This window comes from Phyllobates terribilis, unplaced genomic scaffold, assembly GCF_046119375.1.
Source record: "Phyllobates terribilis strain yellow unplaced genomic scaffold, ASM4611937v1 Scaffold_171__1_contigs__length_4068163, whole genome shotgun sequence".
Taxonomy (NCBI): Eukaryota; Metazoa; Chordata; class Amphibia; order Anura; family Dendrobatidae; genus Phyllobates; species Phyllobates terribilis.
The window spans coordinates 532,971-553,527 of NW_027362931.1; the positions used below are offsets into that span (position 1 = coordinate 532,971).

Here is a 20,557-nt window from a genome sequence, read left to right on the forward strand (position 1 = left end):
TCACTGCTCTTACAGTAAAGAATCCTTCTCTTCCTCTTCTGGATTTCCTCTTCCCGATGTCGGACTTGTTACATAACACAATAAAGCTGATAGAAATGTAGAGGAGTTACCTCTCCGCTCAGCAGGGAGATGATCTCCAGGGTGAAGTGTAATAATCTTCTGGTGGTCTCGTCCTCGTCCATCCTCGGGGTCATTCAGTAGAAGGAGGGATGAGCACTGGATCAGCTGGAGGGATCTCGTCCTGCTGGCGTCTTCATGATAAAGGAGAAGATGGAGATCACAGGGGACGATATAACGACAATCACTGAATTCTGCCCCAAATATCTGACATTTATCAGGAAGAATCTGGAGGAAAAGCCACAAACTCCACCGCGACCTCCTCCGCCGATCTGACCGCTCATTATCAGCCTCGCAGAAGGACGGTCATCGTGGTAACTACACAGCCAGCGGGGGCGGTCATCGTGGTAACTACAGCGCCAGCGGGGGTCGGTCACCGTGGTAACTACACCTCCAGCGGGGGCGGTCACCGTGGCAACTACAGCGCCAGCGGGGGCGGTCATCGTGGTAACTACACCTCCAGCGGGGGCGGTCACCGTGGCAACTACACCTCCAGCGGGGGCGGTCACCGTGGTAACTCCACCTCCAGCGGGGGACGGTCACCGTGGTAACTCCACCTCCAGTGGGGGACGGTCACCGTGGTAACTCCACCTCTAGCGGGAGACGGTCACCGTGGTAACTCCACCTCCAGCGGGGGACGGTCACCGTGGTAACTCCACCTCCAGCGGGGGCGGTCACCGTGGTAACTCCACCTCCAGCGGGGGATGGTCACCGTGGTAACTCCACCTCCAGCGGGGGGCGGTCACCGTGGTAACTCCATCTCCAGCGGGGGAAGGTCACCGTGGTAACTCCACCTCCAGCGGGGGACGGTCAACGTGGTAACTCCACCTCCAGCGGGGGACGGTCACCGTGGTAACTCCACCTCCAGCGGGGGCGGTCACCGTGGTAACTCCACCTCCAGCGGGGGCGGTCACCGTGGTAACTCCACCTCTAGCGGGGGACGGTCACCGTGGTAACTCCATCTCCAGCGGGGGAAGGTCACCGTGGTAACTACACCTCCAGCGGGGGCGGTCACCATGGTAACTACACCTCCAGCGGGGGCGGTCACCGTGGTAACTCCACCTCCAGCGGGGGACGGTCACCGTGGTAACTACACCTCCAGCGGGGACGGTCACCGTGGTAACTACACCTCCAGCGGGGGACGGTCACCGTGGTAACTCCACCTCTAGCGGGGGACGGTCACCGTGGTAACTCCACCTCCAGCGGGGACGGTCACCGTGGTAACTCCACCTCCAGCGGGGGACGGTCACCGTGGTAACTCCACCTCTAGCGGGGGACGGTCACCGTGGTAACTCCACCTCCAGCGGGGACGGTCACCGTGGTAACTCCACCTCCAGAGGGGGACGGTCACCGTGGTAACTCCACCTCCAGCGGGGACGGTCACCGTGGTAACTCCACCTCCAGCAGGGGACGGTCACCGTGGTAACTCCACCTCCAGCGGGGACGGTCACCGTGGTAACTCCACCTCCAGCGGGGGACGGTCACCATGGTAACTACACCTCCAGCGGGGACGGTCACCGTGGTAACTCCACCTCCAGAGGGGGACGGTCACCATGGTAACTCCACCTCCAGCGGGGGACGGTCACCGTGGTAACTCCACCTCCAGCGGGGGCGGTCACCGTGGTAACTCCACCTCCAGCGGGGGCGGTCACCGTGGTAACTCCACCTCCAGAGGGGGACGGTCACCGTGGTAACTCCACCTCCAGCGGGGGACGGTCACCGTGGTAACTCCACCTCCAGCGGGGGCGGTCACCGTGGTAACTCCACCTCCAGCGGGGGCGGTCACCGTGGTAACTCCACCTCCAGCGGGGGACGGTCACCGTGGTAACTACACCTCCAGCGGGGGCGGTCACCGTGGTAACTACACCTCCAGCAGGGGCGGTGAGGTGAGGAGGAGCCGCTGCACATCCCCCATACAACACTGAGGAGCCGCAGTCACATGGAGCAGGAGCCTCCACAGGAACAGCTCTGATCTCACCCCACACTCTCCTCTCACAGATTCACCACAAACCCTCCCTGTAATCTCACCGGAATGGCGGGAAGCGGAAACCTGCTGCTGGCTGATACCAGAGAGCAAGAGCTGCGCACAACCAGGACGGAGCTGCTGCACTGAGAGCGGGAGGACCTGTGGTGACGTCACCGTCATGTGATCAGGGGGGCGGGGCTCAGGAGAGAAGTGGTGAAGGACCTGTGGTGACGTCACCGCCATGTGATCAGGGGGCGGAGCTCAGGAGAGAAGTGGTGAAGGACCTGTGGTGACGTCACCGCCATGTGATCAGGGGGCGGAGCTCAGGAGAGTAGTGGTGGAGGACCTGTGGTGACGTCACCACCATGTGATCAGGGGGCGGGGCTCAGGAGAGAAGCTGTGAAGGACCTGTGATGACGTCACCGCCATGTGATGAGGGGGTGGAGCCCAAGAGAGAGTTTGTGAAGGACCTGTGGTGACGTCACCGCCATGTGATTAGGGGGCGGAGCTCAGGAGAGATGTCGTGAAGGACCTGTGGTGACGTCACCGCCATGTGATCAGGGGGCGGGGCTTCGGGTGGTGATTGGCTCCGCAGTGTTTCCTCACAGACTGTAATGATTCTATAAACTATAAAGTTATTATAATGGTGAAGGAGCTGTGATGAGGCTGCGGTCATGTGACAGTGATGACGTCACCGCAGCTCCTCCCCCTCAGGGGTCATTGCCCCGCCCAGATCTGCAGATGATCCCGGCGCAGTCGCTCCTCCGGCTCCTCCTCCCTCTGACGTCACATAGTGGCCGCTTTCTCCAGTGATGAGGATTTCTCCGCTCCCGGAGGTTCTGTAAGTCCAGTAGTCTCATCAGGTCCACATCTATAGTAAGTTCATCTGTTTCCCCAGTCAGGGCTTGCTCTCACTTCAATCCGATAAAACCCCAGACTGCGTCCGTACCCAGTAATCCTCGGATTCTCTGCTCAGCGGCGTTTTGTTTTCCAGCTCCGATCGGATCGCACGCATCCATATAATCTACAGGTGCGTGTGAAACATCGCGCTGCACTCAGATACCACCCGAGTGCAGTGCGATTCCCGCCAATGCCAGCAGCAGAGGAGATGGAGATAGTGATTTCCCCGTCCCCTCTGCAGCCGTGCGAGAGGATCAGAGCATGGAGCACTGACATTCGGCTCCCGCTCGCAGCAGAGCAGCAGCGAGTGTCATTAGCATATCGCATCGGGGGGTCTCGCATCGCATACCGTACGCTAGTGGGACCCCGGCCTAAGAGATACGTCTGTGTCTTGTATAGCAGAGCGGAGTTGTACAGATACCTGTCTTTACGTAGGCTCAGGTTCTCCCGGGTGCGACTCTGCCTCAGCATCCTCCCGCGCCATCTCCTCCTCTCCATGTTGTTGTGCAGAGTTCTCGGCGCCATCTTGTAATGAGGGTCTGGAGAATTTTTAATATTTTAATTATTATTTTTTTCTCCTATTTTTTAATTTTATAAAATGTTATTAAAATGTTCTAATGCTGATAATTTAGTCGTCCGTTCAGATATTAAAATATTCACCCAATGACAAATGAAAGCAATTCTAAATCCATAACCCTTCTATGACCTGATCACTGTTAAATGATACGATGATTATTATCTTACTTGTTTTAACTTCTGCTTTCTCACTTCTCGCCCGCCCTTTAACACATTCTGTGCACTCTCTCCATATCCACCCCTCCCTTCTCCCCTCTCTCATGTATAACTCTGAAGCTCTACTGACATTTCTCACCCACTCCAAACCATCCACTACCTCCATACAGCACGCAAAATGTTCATACAAATCATTGCACCACCTGCTCTTTCTCTTTTTTCTCCTTCTCCTAGTCGCTGGCAACATCTCTCCCAACCCTGGGCCTCCGTGTGCTAGCATACACCACTCTCCTCCAGCGGCATATAGAAACCCTGCTAATCTTATTAACATTCAGTGCATGCCCTCTCCTATTGCTTTCCACTATGCTCTCTGTAACGCACGGTCTGTGTGTAACTAACTTACACTCACGATTTTTTCCTCTCTAATTCCCTTCACCTTCTGGCTATTACAGAAACCTGGATCCAGCATTCAGACACCACCGCACCTGCTGCTCTCTCGTTTAGTGGGCTGAAATTTTTGCATACCGCCAAACCTGAGAACAGACAAGGTGGAGGTGTTGGTTTGCTCCTTTCACCACAATGTGCTTTCCAGGTCATCCCCCCAGTTCCCTCACTTATGTTTCCTTCCTTTGAAGTCCACACCGTCAGACTCTTAAAACCCTTCTCCCTGTGAGTGGCGGTTGTGTATCGCCCTCCAGGCTCCTGCCGCCAGTTACTGGATCACTTTGCCACCTGGCTTCCTCACTTTCTATCCTGTGTCATCCCCATCCTCATCATGGGAGACTTTAACATCCCCATCAATGATCCCCTCTCCCAATCTGCCTCTCATCTACTTTCTCTAACCTCCTCATTCGGCCTCTCACAGGTTACTAACTCTGCTACGCATGAAGACGGGAATACTCTGGACCTGGTTTTCTCCCGTCTCTGCTCGCTGCATGACTTTACTAACTCTCCTCTCCCGCTGTCGGACCACAACCTTCTTTCCTTCTCTGTCAAGAACCGTCTCCTCACCCGGGACACCCCCACTTACCTCACTTATAGGAATATACGTACCATTAATACCCAGCAGCTTATGGACAATCTCCACACATCTTCAGCCCCCATCTCCTCCCTCTCCTGCCCGGACTTGGCATTGTCACACTACAATAATACACTGAAGAGCGCCCTAGATGAAGCAGCACCTTCTACACGCAGAAAGACCCGACACAGACAACGGCAGCTCTGGCACACAATGCAAATACGTTTTCTTCAGCGTTGCTCAAGGTGCACTGAGCATCAGTGGAGAAAATCTCTTTTAGCAGAGGACTTCATCCACTATGAATTCATGCTCAAAACCTATAACTCTGCCCTTCATCTGGCCAAACAATCCTACTTCACCACCCTCATCACTTCACTGTCCAACAATCCAAAATGACTTTTTGAAACCTTAAACTCCCTCCTGAAACCTAATGCACAGGCCCCCACCACCAACCTCAGCGGGGAGGAACTGGCCACTTATTTACTAGAAAAAATCAACCACATCCATCAGGACATCTCAGCCCAATCTCCTCAGTGCCTGGATCCCTTTACCTGCCGCACTTCAAGCTCACTAGCCATCTTTGAGCCTGTTACAGAAGAAGAAGTTACCCAGCTTCTCACTTCTTCTCGACCTATAACCTGCAACAGTGACCCCATTCCCTCACATCTCCTGCAGTCTCTCTCACCGGTGGTCACCACTCACCTGACTAAAATATTTAACCTCTCTCTTTCGTAAGGTATCTTTCCCTCCTCATTTAAACATGGCATCATAACCCCTTTACTTAAAAAGCCATCCCTGGACCAGAACTGCACTGCTAACTACAGACCTGTCTCTAATCTTCCTTTCATCTCTAAACTCCTGGAACGCCTGGTCCACTCCCGTCTAATCCGCTATCTCTCAGATAACTTTCTCCTCGACCCTCTACAATCTGGTTTCCGCTCCTTACACTCCACTGAAACTGCCCTCACCAAAGTCTCTAATGATCTACGAACAGCTAAATCCAAAGGTCACTGCTCCCTGCTGATTCTCCTGGATCTCTCTGCTGCATTTGACACTGTGGATCACCAGCTTCTCCTCACTATGCTCCACTCTATCGGCTTCAAGGACACTGTTCTCTCCTTGTTCTCCTACCTCTCTGACCGCTCCTTCACTGTATCTTTTGCTGGCTCCTCTTCCCCTCCTCATCCCCTTACTATCGGGGTCCCGCAGGGCTCAGTCCTAGGCCCCCTCCTCTTCTCTCTATACACTGCCTCTATTGGACAAACAATCAGCAGATTTGGTTTCCAGTATCATCTCTATGCTGACGACACCCAACTATACACCTCTTCACCTGACATCACCCCTACCCTAATACAAAATACCAAGGATTGACTGTGTGCTGTCTCTAACATCATGTCCTCCCTCTATCTTAAACTGAATCTCTCCAAAACTGAACTTCTTGTGTTTCTCCCCTTTACCAGCCCAACTCTACCTAACATCGAAATTACCTTGGATGGTTCAACCATAACCCCCAAGCAGCACGGCCGCTGCCTTGGAGTCATATTCGACACTAACCTTTCCTTTACTGCCTATATCCGATCACTCACTCGCTCTTGTCACCTGCATCTTAAAAACATCTCCAGAATCCTTCCTTTTCTCACCTTTGAAACTGCTAAAACTCTTACTGTCGCTCTTATTCACTCTCGTCTGGACTACTGCAACTCTCTTCTGATCGGTCTCACTCTTACCAAACTTTCTCCTCTCCAATCCGTCCCGAATGCGACAGCCAATGTCGTATTTCTGTCCAGCCGCTTCACCGATGCTTCCATCTTGTGCCAGTCATTACAATGGTTACCCATTCGCTACAGGATCAAATATAAACTCATCGGTCTCACCCACAAAGCTCTCCACAGTTCTGCACCGCCTTATATCTCCTCTCTCATCTCTATCTATCGCCCTACACGTGCCCTCCGTTCTACAAATGACCTAACATCCCTCATAATCCGAACCTCGCACCTCCGTCTCCAAGACTTCTCTCATGCTGCACCAGTTCTCTGGAATGCTCTACCCCAGACGATCCGACTGATGCCTAGCCCCCATGTCTTCAAGCGCGCTTTTAAAACCCATCTCTTTAAACAAGCCAACCACCTCAACTACTCAGTAAATTAACTTTCCCCTGTCCCCTCCTTCTAAATATTATTCAGAATCTGCTCCCTACTCTTCATCTGTCTCCACACCCTCCATGCACACGATAACTGCACTCGATACTTGATTATTGCACTTATACATACGGGCTGATGACCGGATCATGCAGCTTTATATGAAAGTCCCTATTTATTATAATTGTCAGACCTGAAATAACAAGCACTTTTCACCTACTGTGTCCCCCCATTCCCTTGTAGATTGTAAGCGGCAGGGCCCTCGCTCCTAATGTAACTGTTTAAACTGTCTTACCTTGTATTGAATTTATTGTCTGTACATGTCCCCGCTTAATTGTAAACTGCTGCGGAATATGTTGGCGCTATATAAATAAAAATGATTGTTTTTTTCGCATTTCCTATATATATATTTGTGGCGATGTGTATTGGTGTAAAATTACATATTTTATTTGATAGTTAATATACTTTGTTATGGACGTTTTTTCATTTTTGTGTATATACACTGCTCAAAAAAATAAAGGGAACACTGAAATACCCCCTCCTAGATCTGAATGAATGAAATATTCTCATTGAATACTTTGTTCTGTACAAAGTTGAATGTGCTGATAACAAAATCACACAAAAAGCATCAATGGAAATCACATTTATTAACCAATGGAGGCCTGGATTTGGAGTCACCCCCAAAATGAAAGTGGAAAAACACACTACAGGCTGATCCAACTTTAATGTAATGTCCTTAAAAGAAGTCACAATGAGGCTCAGTATGGTGTGTGGCCTCCATGTGCCTGTATGACCTCCCTACAACACCTGGGCATGCTCCTGATGAGGCTGAGTATTGTGTGTGGCCTCCACGTGCCTGTATGACCTCCCTACAACGCCTGGGCATGCTCCTGATGAGGCTCAGTATTGTGTGTGGCCTCCACGTGCCTGTATGACCTCCCTACAATGCCTGGGCATGCTCCTGATGAGGTTGCGGATGGTCTCCTGTGGGATCTCCTCCCAGACCTGGACTAAAGCATCCACCAACTCCTGGACAGTCTGTGGTGCAACGTGACGGTGGATGGAGCGAGACATGATGTCCCCGATGTGCTCAATCGGATTCAGGTCTGGGGAATGGGCGGGCCAGTCCATAGCTTCAATGCCTTCATCTTGCAGGAACTGTTGACACACTCCAGCCACATGAGGTCTGGCATTGTCCTGCATTAGGAGGAACCCAGGGCCAACCGCACCAGCATATGGTCTCACAAGGGGTCAGAGGATCTCATCTCGGTACCTAATGGCAGTCAGGCTACCTCTGGCGAGCACATGGAGGGCTGTGCGGCCCTCCAAGAAATGCCACCCCACACCATTACTGACCCACTGCCAAACCGGTCATGCTGAAGGATGTTGCAGGCAGCAGATCGCTCTCCACGGCGTCTCCAGACTCTGTCACGTCTGTCACATGTGCTTCGTGTGAACCTGCTTTCATCTGTGAAGAGGAGAGGGCGCCAGTGGCGACTTTGCCAATCCTGGTGTTCTGTGGCAAATGCCAAGCGTCCTGCATGGTGTTGGGCTCTGAGCACAACCCCCATCTGTGGACGTCGGGCCCTCATACCACCTTTATGGAGTCGGCTCCTAACCGTTTGTGCAGACACATGCACATTTGTGGCCTGCTGGAGGTAATTTTGCAGGGCTCTGGCAGTGCTCCTCCTTGCACAAAGGCGGAGGTAGCGGTCCTGCTGCTGGGTTGTTGCCCTCCTACGGCCCCCTCCACTCCCCTCCCCTCTCCTGGTGTACTGGCCTGTCTCCTGGTACCGCCTCCAGCCTCTGGACACTACGCTGACAGACACAGCAAACCTTCTTGCCACAGTTCGCATTGATGTGCCATCCTGGATGAGCTGCACTACCTGAGCAACTTCTGTGGGTTGTAGAGTCTGTCTCATGCTACCACGAGTGTGAAAGCACAACCAACATTCAAAAGTGACCAAAACATCAGCCAGAAAGTATTGGTACGGAGATGTGGTCTGTGGTCCCCACCTGCAGAACTACTCCTTTATTGAGGGTGTCTGGATAATTGACAATAATTTCCATCTATTGTCTATTCCATTTGCACAACAGCATGTGAAATTGATTGTCAATCAGTGTTGCTTCCTAAGTGGACAGTTTGATTTCACAGAAGTTTGATTCACTTGGAGTTATATTCTGTTGTGTAAGTGTTCCCTTTATTTTTTTGAGCAGTGTATATTTTATATAATGAGACTAATATGATTATATGACTGTTTGTGGTTTTCTTCATTTTTTATTTCATTGTGATGTCATTTCCTTGTTTTTTTTTCTATATAAATGTTGTATTTCTATGTGATTGGCCACAATTGAGAAAAGCTCTGGAGGAGCTGAAACGTTTTGCAGATTTGTGGATGTGGAATAAATGATTGACTACAGGTGAGGGCCGGGATCTCTTTCCTTTCCCCCTCCATTACTAACCTGAGGGCTTGAAGACAGCGGTGTTTTATGACAAATCACAGCTGTCATCAACCCTAACCACCATTACCCCAATCGCCACCGCACCAGGGCAATCGTGAAGAGCCGTGCAAAGCACCTGAATTGGTGCGCCATTTCTGAGGCGGCTGAGGGCTGGTATTTTTAGGCTGGGAAGGGCCCAGTAACCGAGGACCTTCCCACCCTGATAATATCCGCTCACAGCTGTCTGCTTTACCTTTGCTGGTTATCAAAAATAGGTAGGACTCCACATCTCTTTTTAATTTATTAGCTAAACACAAGTACAGTAAACTCCACACACAGGGCAGTAATTATATATCTCACGGATATCTATCATCTATCTCAATCTTTGCACATCTAACACCTAAATATCTGTCATTTCTATTCTGCACTCTCTTCCGGCACGTGTCACACAGACGTGTGTGCGGATGTCACACTTTATGTCATCTGTGTGCAGGACGTACTGACGTCCGAGCTGCCGGCAAAAAACGGACATGTCCGGTCCGTGTGACCATGTGCGCAGCCTATAGATTATAATGGGTGTACGTGTGTGTCTCCGGTACGTGTGAAGGGGGCCTAAAGGGTATGAGCACTTTTAGTATGAATTACCAGTAGGGGGCGTGACCACTTAAAGTGCCTAGGGCAGCATGAATGCCAGATACGGCCCTGAGCACAGCCCTAATAAAGTCATTAGAGCTGCAGATAAAGGGGGCTCGATTACAGCTCTGGATAGTGGGTTGTATGAGCCGGAGGTTATGAACATGGATGACGATACAAATATATGCCGCACTCTAGATGGAGATCCTACTAATTCATACAATACCCCCTTACATTGTCTTTTGGAGGAGGGTTTGGTATCGGCTGTACTTAATGCCAAACAAATAGAACGATTAAAGGAAAATCACCCACAATGTCCAATATTTCATACATTACCGAAAACCCACAAAGAAGGAAACATCCATCAGTCTAGAGATACATTCAATACTGGCTGCAGAGAAGATTCCTATAATATAGTGAATATTACCAGAAAACATTTACCTATGTTATACACCGACAAGGATCCAGCAACAAGAAAGACAACTGACACGTGGAGGACAAACACCAAAGGTTTCATTGAATGTGGGAGAAATAAATGTGGTTTGTGCAAGTCTGTGCACAAAGCAAAAATGTCTGCATCTACTAACCATAATAAACCCTATAATATCCGACATCTCATTAGTTGTAGTTCCACACGTCATTGACACCATACAATGTGAAGCTTGTCTGCTGCAATATGTGGGGGGCACGGTCAGACCCTTACGTCACCGCATTGGGGGACACGTTAGGGACGTTCTTGGCCCCACAACACGTAATACATCTGCAGCATCACAACATCTCATACAACACAATAGGGATTAATCACTTTACAGTTGTGGGTATTGAATATGTCACCAGACCAGCTAAGGGGGAGATTGGTATAAAAAGTACACCCCCGAGAAGCCTTGTGGATTCTGGAATTGGCCTCCAGATTCCCCAGTGATATGAATCTTCCTTCAGACCTTGTATCCATTTACTGAATTGTGTTTTTTCCTCTTTTATAGTAATTATACATAATATACACATTATAGATGCAGACACTTCATTCTTCTATTGCACGGATGCTTTTTGTTGTGGACATATGATCATCCATAGGGGTAATGTAGACACACTTGCACACGTCCATTTGGGGCTGGGGGTCTCCGCTGTGCATTAGACCCTATGATGTGTATAAGAAGCTGGTTACTTGTTATTTATTATGTCATGAAGAAGAACTGAACACAAATACCAGGTAGAAACGCAGAGATGTTTTGCTCCTATCTGTTTTTTAATGTTTCTATGATTTTAATTTGATTTGTTCAATAAAAGTTTTTGGTTTTATTCACACTGGAAAACAAGTGCTGGATTATCAGTAACTTTCTTTGTCCCGTCCATTCCTTCCCAACTGTGATTTTTCATCCAAGCATTGAGAGATGAGCTGAAAGCAGACATATTTTTCTATAGAGGAATGGCAGACATGGGTGTTGTCCACATAGAAAGCCTCTCCTAAATCCCATACACAAAAAAGCCGCCCTACAATCTGCCAGGACACATGCGGAAACATATGAAGCCTCCTGGGACTTTATACTCTGGAGTGATGAGACCAAGATAAAGGTTTTTTTGGAACTGATGGCTTCAAAACTGTATGACATTGAAGAGGTGAGGAATACAATGAGAATGCATGGTGTCTACAGTGAGACCTGGTGGTGGCCGTGTCCTTATGTGCGGCTGCATGAGGAGCTACATTTCATTGATGGTATCTTGAATTCACAGATGTTCTGCTCTGTAGTGACAGAGAAGATGCTGCCATCACTCTGTTCCCTTGGTAGGCCACTGTTACATTTCTGAAGAACAGGGTGACAGTGATTCAGTGGCCAAGTGTCTCCTGATCTGAACCCAACCAAACACCTATGGGGAATTCTGAAGAGACAAGTTGTCATCGCTCCATCCAGCATCCAGGCTCTAAGAGCTCGTTATCGAAAAAGAGAATAAAGATAGATGTAGTATTGTCACTAACTTGTTCATTCCAGGCCTAGAAAACTTGATGCCGTCCTTTAAAATTATGGAGGCCATACAAAATAATAGATGTAGTAGCTTTTTATGTGGGGTGTACTCATTTTTGCATCAACTAATTTGAGTAAAACTGAAGATTTTGTAATGAGAGTTATATTATTACCCTTACTTTCATGTTTTGATTACAAAAAAATGTTCTATGAAACTTAGTGTTGGCAAAATTGTAGAAATTGATCTTGTGTTCAGTGAGCTATTAAATAAAATCTTACTCATCAAAGGGGGTGTACTCATTTATGCTGAACAATGTTTATTAAACTTTATAAAACACAGTGAACATAATTACACTTTCTTTCCCGTATGACTTCTCTCATGTTTTACAAGGTGTGATTTATGTATAAAAGATTTCCCACATTCTGAACATGAATACGGCTTCTCTCCTGTGTGAATTCTTTGATGTGTAACAAGCTCTGATTTATAACTAAAACACTTCCCACATTCTGAACATGAATATGGCTTCTTTCCAGTATGAATGCTCTGATGTCTACTAAGATGCCCTTTAGCTGTGAAGGTCTTCCCACATAGTGAACACAAAAATGGTTTCTCTCCTGTGTGAATTCTCTGATGTGTTATAAGACTCCCTTTATTTGAGAAGGACTTCTCACATTCCGAACATGAAAATGTTTTTTCTCCTGTATGATTTCTTTGATGTGTAAAAAGATTCCCTTTATTTGTGAAGGACTTCTCACATAGTGAACATGAAAATGTTTTTTCTCCTGTGTGATTTCTCTGATGTCTAATAAGACTCCATTTATGTGCAAAGCATTTCCCACATTCTGAACATGAATATGGCTTCTCTCCTGTGTGAAGTCGCTGATGTTGAATAAGACTCCTTTTATCTGTAAAGGATTTCCCACATTCTGAACATGAATATGGCTTCTCTCCTGTGTGAATTTTCTGATGTGTAATAAGATTCCCTTTAAATGTAAAGCATTTCCCACATTCTGAACAGGAAAATGGCTTCTCTCCTGTGTGAATTTTCTGATGTGTAATAAGACTCCCTTTAAATGTAAAGCATTTCCCACATTCTGAACATGAATATGGCTTTTCTCCTGTGTGAGTTCTCTGATGTAGAACAAGCTGTGATTTATCTGGAAAGCACCTTCCACATTGTAAACATGAAAAAGGTTTTTCCCCTGTGTGAATTCTTTGATGTTTACCAAGGTCTGATTTACTTCTACAACATTTCCCACATTCTGAACATAAATATGGCTTCTCTCCTGTGTGAATTCTCTGATGTATAATAAGATCCCCTTTACCTGTGAAGGACTTTCCACATTCTGAACATGAATACGGCTTTTCTCCTGTGTGAATTCTCTGATGTTTAACAAGTTGTGATTTCTTTGTAAAGCACCTTCCACATTGTAAACATGAATACGGCTTTTCCCCTGTGTGAATTCTTTGATGTTTAACAAGGTCTGATTTATTTTTACAACATTTCCCACATTCCGAACATGAAAATGGCTTCTCTCCTGTATGAATTCTCTGATGTGTAATAAGATTCCCTTTATGTTTGAAGGACTTCCCACATTCCGAACATGAAAAAGGTTTTTCTCCTGTGTGAATTCTTTGATGTTTAACCAGCTCTGATTTACTTCTACAACATTTCCCACATTCCGAACAAGAAAATGGCTTCTCTCCTGTGTGAATTCTCTGATGTATAATAAGAGTCCCTTTACCTGTGAAGGACTTTCCACATTCTGAACATGAATACGGCTTCTCTCCTGTATGAATTCTCTGATGTGTAACAAGCTCTGATTTACTTCCAAAACATTTCCCACATTCCGAACAAGAAAATGGCTTCTCTCCTGTGTGAATTCTCTCATGTATAACAAATTGTGATTTATATGTAAAGCATTTCCCACATTCTGAACAGGAGTATGGCTTTTTACCTTTGTGTTTTCTGTGTGTTAAGAAATCTGAGCTTTTTGTAAATTGCTTGTCACACTGAAATCTTGAATCCACTTTGTCCCCTGGACTTTTGGTAATAATGCGAGATTGCTCAGGAGATGATTCCTCATGATTAGGAGGATTATAAGAAAGTGAAGTGCTGTGAAGTCCAGGAGGTGCAGGAAGGGTGATGAGGTTTTCTCTATTAGAGTGTTTCCTGATATCTTCTTTTTTACAATTTAGTGATGAACCGTTATTCTCACAAGGATTTCCTGTAAGGAGGAAAGATAGATTAGATGTGAGTTTTTTCTTCAACACAAAAGAGATTTCTGAATGTATTTTCTGGATCTCACAATGAAGACCCTCGTCAGTGAAAGTACCGGGAATAAGGAGGACAACTACATGCCATAACATTAACACAATGACGGGTAAAGTGAATGACACTTATAAACTGGTGACATTGGCACAAGTCAGGGGCGGCAGAGATTAGACAGCAAATAGTTCTTTAAGTGGTAATTACTGATGACAGGTTCCCTTAATGTACCTCCGGTGCCATTTCACTCTCTCAAGCTTCATATCTCGGCGTTAGTATAGAAAAGTGTCCACGCAGTTAAAAAAGATGTCCACTACTAAATGCCCCCAATGTAATTAACCCGTTGAGAGAAGATTTTTTCTAATTACCTAGCTTTGTCTTTATTGCCTGTGAGCGGCGCTATCGCTGGCCACTCACCGGCATCACGCGACCCCCGGCTACAGCCGGCTCTTGCTTCCCCTGATGTCACGTCAAGTGAGGCGTGACTCGGTGATGCGATCCCCGCGGTGGATGCCGGGCTGTGGGTGGGGTTTCCCCACGCGTCACACCCAGCATCCACCGCGCACTTTCCCAATGAATACAAGGTAATTGTGATTCACAAAATGTTATACAATTGAAAGGGGAAGAAAAAAAAAATTACATTTTTCCACTATAATGTTATTTTAGCCCCAGATCTTACATTTTCACAAGGTAAAATGGGTAAAAATGATCACATAATTTTACACAATTTCTGCTGAACGGGGCAATACCCCATATGTGTCTGTACTGTACTGCTTAGCCACATGGCGAGACTCGGGAGGGAAGGAGCGCTATTTGACTCTTGGAGAACAAACTTTAGTAGAACAGTTTGCAGACTCCATATACAGAGCCCCTAAGTGGCAGAAGAGCAGAATCCCCCCTCAAGTGACACCAGTTTGGAAATTACACCCTATGGAAATGTATCTACAGGTGTAGTGATGAATTTGACTCCATGGGTGCTTTCCAGAAACAAGCAGTAATGGATGTTGTGAAGTGAAAATGCAAATATTCCCTTATAGTGGCCAGTACATTGTAGTGTCCGGTACATTGCAGTGCCCTTACGTTGTAGCGCCCAGTACATGATTCCCAGCTAGTGCTTTCTGGAGAAATAAATTGTCTCTCCCCGCTACAGTAATGCCAAACATGTGGATGGTAACTGCACACGGTGGGGCCCAGGAGGAGGGGGCATTTGGATTTGGGAGCGCAGATGTCACTGGATTTCTTTAAGTGGGAGCCAAGTCACTTTTCCAGAGCCTTTGTGCTACCAGTGATATGGACACCCCCTATATTACTGTTTACAGATGATGAACCTGAGTGGGGACTTGTTTTTTGTGGGTTGAGTAGAAGCTCTTAATGGTGGCATTTTGGGGTACAGAACATTTTGGATCATATTTATCCTGTGCTGTACGCTGAACACTTACAGTGGGTACGGGAAGTATTCAGACCCCTTTACATTTTTCACTCTTTGTTTCATTGCAGCCATTTGGTAAATTCTAAAAAGTTCATTTATTTTTCTCATTAAAGTACACTCTACACCCCATCTTGACTGAAAAAAGCAGAAATGCAGACAATTTTGCAAATTTATTAAAAAAGAAAAACTGAAATATCACATGGTCATAAGTATTCAGACCCTTTGCTCAGACACTCATATTTAAGTCACATGCTGTCCATTTCCTTGTGATCCTCCTTGAGATGGTTCTACTCCTTCATTGGAGTCCAGCTGTGTTTAATGAAACTCATAGGACTTGATTTGGAAAGGCGCACACCTGTCTATATAAGACCTCACCGCTCACAGTGCATGTCAGACCAAATGAGAATCATGAACTCAAAGGAACTTCCTAAGGAGCTCAGAGACAGAATTGTGGCAAGGCACAGATCTGGCCAAGGTTACAAAAGAATTTCTGCATTACTCAAGGTTCCTAAGAGCACAGTGGCCATCATAATCCTTAAATGGAAGAAGTTTGTGACCACCAGAAGTCTACCTAGACCTAGCCGTCCAGCCAAACTGAGCAATCGTGGGAGAAGAGCCTTGGTAGGAGAGGTAAAGAAAAACCCCAAGATCACTGTGGCTGAGCTCCAGCGATTCAGTAGGCAGATGGGAGAAAGCTCACAAAAGTCAACGATCACTGCAGCCTTCCACCAGTCGGGCCTTTATCGCAGAGTGGCCAGATGGAAGCCTCTCCTCAGTGCAAGACATACGAAAGCCCGCATAGAGTTTGCTTAAAAACACATGAAGGACTCACAGACTATGAGAAATAAGATTCTCTGGTCTGATGAGACGAAGATAGAAGTTTTTGGTGATAATTCTAAGCGGTATGTGTGGAGAAAACCTGGCACTGCTCCTGACATGCCCAATACAATCCCTACAGTGAAACATGGTGGTGGTAGCATCATGCTATGGGGGTATTTTTCAGCTGTAGGGACAGGATGACTGGTTGCAATTGAAGGAAACATGAATGCAGCCAAGTACAGAGATATCCTGGATGAAAACCTCTTCCAGAGTGCTCTGGACCTCAGACTTGGCTGAAGGTTCACCTTCCAACAAGACAATGACCCTAAGCACACAGCTAAAATAACAAAGGAGTGGCTTCAGAACAACTCTGTGACCATTCTTGACTGGCCCAGCCAGAGCCCTGACCTAAACCCAATTGAGCATCTCTGGAGAGACCTGAAAATGGCTGTCCACCAACGTTCACCATCCAACCTGATGGAACTGGAGAGGATCTGCAAGGAAGAATGGCAGAGGATCCCCAAATCCAGGGGTGAAAACCTTGTTGCATCATTCCCAAGAAGACTCATGGCTGTACTAGCTCAAAAGGGGCTTCTACTCAATACTGAGCAAAGGGTCTGAATACTTATGACCATGTGATATTTCAGTTTTTCTTTTTTAATAAATTTGCAAAAATGTCTACATTTCTGTTTTTTTCAGTCAAGATGGGAACAGAGTGTACTATAATGAGAAAAAAAATGAACTTTTTAGAACTTACCGAATAGCTGCAATAAAACAAAGAGTGAAAAATTTAAAGAGGTCTGAATACTTTCCGTACACACTGTACATCGGGGTTTCCATCTAAATCTACAAAATACATGATTCAGATGACACCCCCGAGGGATCCATTGAGAATAATGAGGCAGCAGAGTTACACCGGACTCCGTCTAGCCTCTGGTCGACTGTGCTTTTATGCACGCTGAAAAAGATGGACATCACTGGATCATAGGCCAGACGGCGTCCACAGCGCCTCATTATACGGAATCTTCCCCCGGGGTTCTGTCCGAATCGCAAGCTCAGTCATTTATATGGCAGCATGAGACTTGTGTAAGAATAATACGAAAATAAAAGATGGAAGTAATATTAAAAAACACAATTAGAAAAATTAAAAATGTGCTTATTAAATCATTAAGAAGAGGTGTGAATGCGGCCCAGTTATTCATCGGTGCGCAACCGGACTCTGTACAGGAGCAGCCGCGCCATCACCGGACGCTTCTGCTGTGATGTGGACGGCGGATAAAGCTTCACTGCACCGGAGACTTCATACAATATCACACACCGGTCATCGTCAGGCGCCGCTAATCATAGTCACATGCCAATCATCATCGTCATACGCCAGTCATCATCATCACACGCCGCTAATCATAGTCACATGCCAATCATCATCATCATACGCCGCTAATCATAGTCACATGCCAATCATCATCATCACACGCCGCTAATCATAGTCACATGCCAATCATCATCACACGCCGCTAATCATAGTCACATGCCAATCATCATCGTCATACGCCAGTCATCATCATCACACGCCACTAATCATAGTCACATGCCAATCATCATCGTCATACGCCAGTCATCATCATCACACGCCGCTAATCATAGTCACATGCCAGTCATCATCATGATACGCCAGTCATCATCATCACACGCCGCTAATCATAGTCACATGCCAATCATCATCGTCATACGCCAGTCATCATCACACGTCACTAATGATAGTCACAAGCCAATCATCATCGTCATACGCCAGTCATCATCATCACACGCCGCTAATCATAGTCACATGCCAATCATCATCATCATCACACGCCGGTCATCACCATCACCATCATACGCCGGTCATTATTACACACCTGTGGAAACATCTAGAGGAATCTCCTCCTTCACGTCACTCACACACGGCTGATCCCCCCTCGTCATCACTTCTTCTTCTGTCTCGTCCTTCACTTTATTCTTAGTCGGATCTTCCTCCTGATATATCAGATGTAACAATCAGCACAATACAAGAAACCACCAAAATCTGTGACATCTATGACCTCGATCAGAAATGTCCCCCCATATACAGATCCGGTACAGGGCTCAGCACCGTCTACCTGATGACTCTCCGGGATGTTGTGATTCTCCTCTGGACAGTCCTGGGGATACAGAGGACGGGGACATCTCTCTGGTGGATTTCTTTCCATGAGTCCATCTGTAGGAAACACATAGTGACAGAATACAGTGACATGTAAAAGTTTGGGCTCCAATGGTCAAAATTACTGTTATTGTGAACAGTTAAGTTGAAGATGAAATAATCTCTAAACGGCCTAAAGTTACAGATGACATTTCCTTTGTATTTTAGGCAAAACAATAAATAATAAACTATATATATTTTCATCTTTTACATTTAAAAAAAAATTCAATAAGGGAAAATGGGCAAATGCAAAAGTTTTGGCACCCGGCAAGGTTAGCACCTAGTAGCGCCCCCTTCTGAAAGTATCACAGCTTGTAAATGCTTTTTGTAGCCAGACAATAGTCTTTCAGTTCTTGTTTGAGGGATTTTCATTCATTCTTCTTTGGAGAATTCTTCCAGTTCCGTGAGATTCTTTTGTCGTCTTGCATCGTCTGCTATTTTGAGGTCTAGCCACAGATTTTCAATGATATTCAAATCAGGGGACTATGAGGGCCATTGTAAAACCTTCAGCTTGCGCCTTTTGACGTGTGTTTAGTATCATCATCATTTGCCATCCTCTTTTCACCTCCAGCTTTTTTGCAGATGGTGTTATGTTTGCATCAAGAATTTGCTGAAATTTAATGGAATCCATTCTTCCCTCTACCCGTCCCCTGTGCCATTGGCTGCAACACAACCCCAAAGCATGATTGATCCACCACCATGCTTGATGGTTGGCGAGATGTTCTTTTCCTAAAATTCTGTGCCCTTTTTACTCCACACAACTTTGATCATTGCTCTATTTTAACCTCATCGGTCCACAAGACTTGCTTCCAAAATGCATCAGACCTTCTTAGATGTACTTTTGCATACTTCTGACGCTGAATTTCATGGTGAGGTCGCAGGAGACGTTTTCTTCTGATGACTCTTCCATGAAGGCCATATTTGTGCAGGTGTCTCTGAAGAGTACAACAATGTACCACAACTCCAGAGTCTGCTAAATCTTTCTGAAGGTCTTTTGCAGTCAGGCGGGGGTTCTGATTTGCCTCTCTAGCAATCTTACTGAAAATTTGCTTGGTCTTCCAGACCTTATCTTGACCTCCACTGTTTCTATTAACTGACATTTTTTTATTACATTTTGAACTGAGGAAAGGGCAACTTGAAAACGCTTTGCTCATAGCCTTCTCCTGCTTTGTGGGCCTCCACCATTTTCAGAGTGCTAGACAGCGGATTAGAAGAAGCCATGGCTGCTGTTTATTTGGCACATTGTTAGAGTAGGCTGGGTTTTTATAAAGCTGGCCTTTCCTAACGATGATAGTGAACGAGCCCTTACCCTAACAGGCGAAGTAAAGTCTGAATCATTGGTCAAAGTTATCTGAGCACACAAATGTTCAAGGGTAATACAAAGGAAATGTGTCATCTTTAACTTTAGGTCTTTTAGAGATCATTTCATCTTCAACTTGCTTATCTGGTCACAATAACAGTAATTCTGACCAGGGGTGCCCAAACTTTTACATGCCACTGTAGATTGTATCATGTGATCATGAGATGATGGGAGTAGTAGTAGATGGCCACAGAGCCGACATGACAGTCTCCCCTCCTCACCCTGCTGATCGGCCCATATTGCGGTCGCCTCTTGTGCTCCATGTATAACCTCAACCTTAATATCAATCAGATCTTCATCCTAAAAAGAACAATGTAAGATGAGCTCAGGTCCCATCACTTCATGGTCAGATGTTGTGGGGACTTCAGTGTCATCTACCTGATGATCCTCCGGGATGTTGTGATTCTCCTCTGGACAGTCCTGGGGATACAGAGGACGGGGACATCTCTCCGGTGGATTTCTCCTCCTGGATCCATCTGTGGAGACACAGAGACTGAATACATGACCTGCCGTGTATCTGTCTATATATGAGACTCGTCTCTCAGAACCGGTAATTC

General features: G+C 46.5%; 1 protein-coding gene across 1 annotated transcript in view; it reads right to left on the minus strand.

Annotated features, from left to right (window-relative positions):
- Window positions 1-20,274, minus strand: part of LOC141212378 (uncharacterized) — a 31,812-nt gene extending 11,538 nt beyond the window's left edge. The window contains exons 1-4 of the mRNA XM_073664928.1: window positions 20,222-20,274; window positions 18,561-18,658; window positions 18,321-18,438; window positions 12,263-14,136 (exon numbers count right to left, since the gene is read on the minus strand). Coding sequence (XP_073521029.1) covers window positions 12,263-14,136; window positions 18,321-18,438; window positions 18,561-18,650 — 2,082 coding nt within the window. The 5' untranslated portion in view covers window positions 18,651-18,658; window positions 20,222-20,274. The remainder of the gene's footprint in view (window positions 1-12,262; window positions 14,137-18,320; window positions 18,439-18,560; window positions 18,659-20,221) is intronic.
- Window positions 20,275-20,557: the final 283 nt, after the last annotated feature.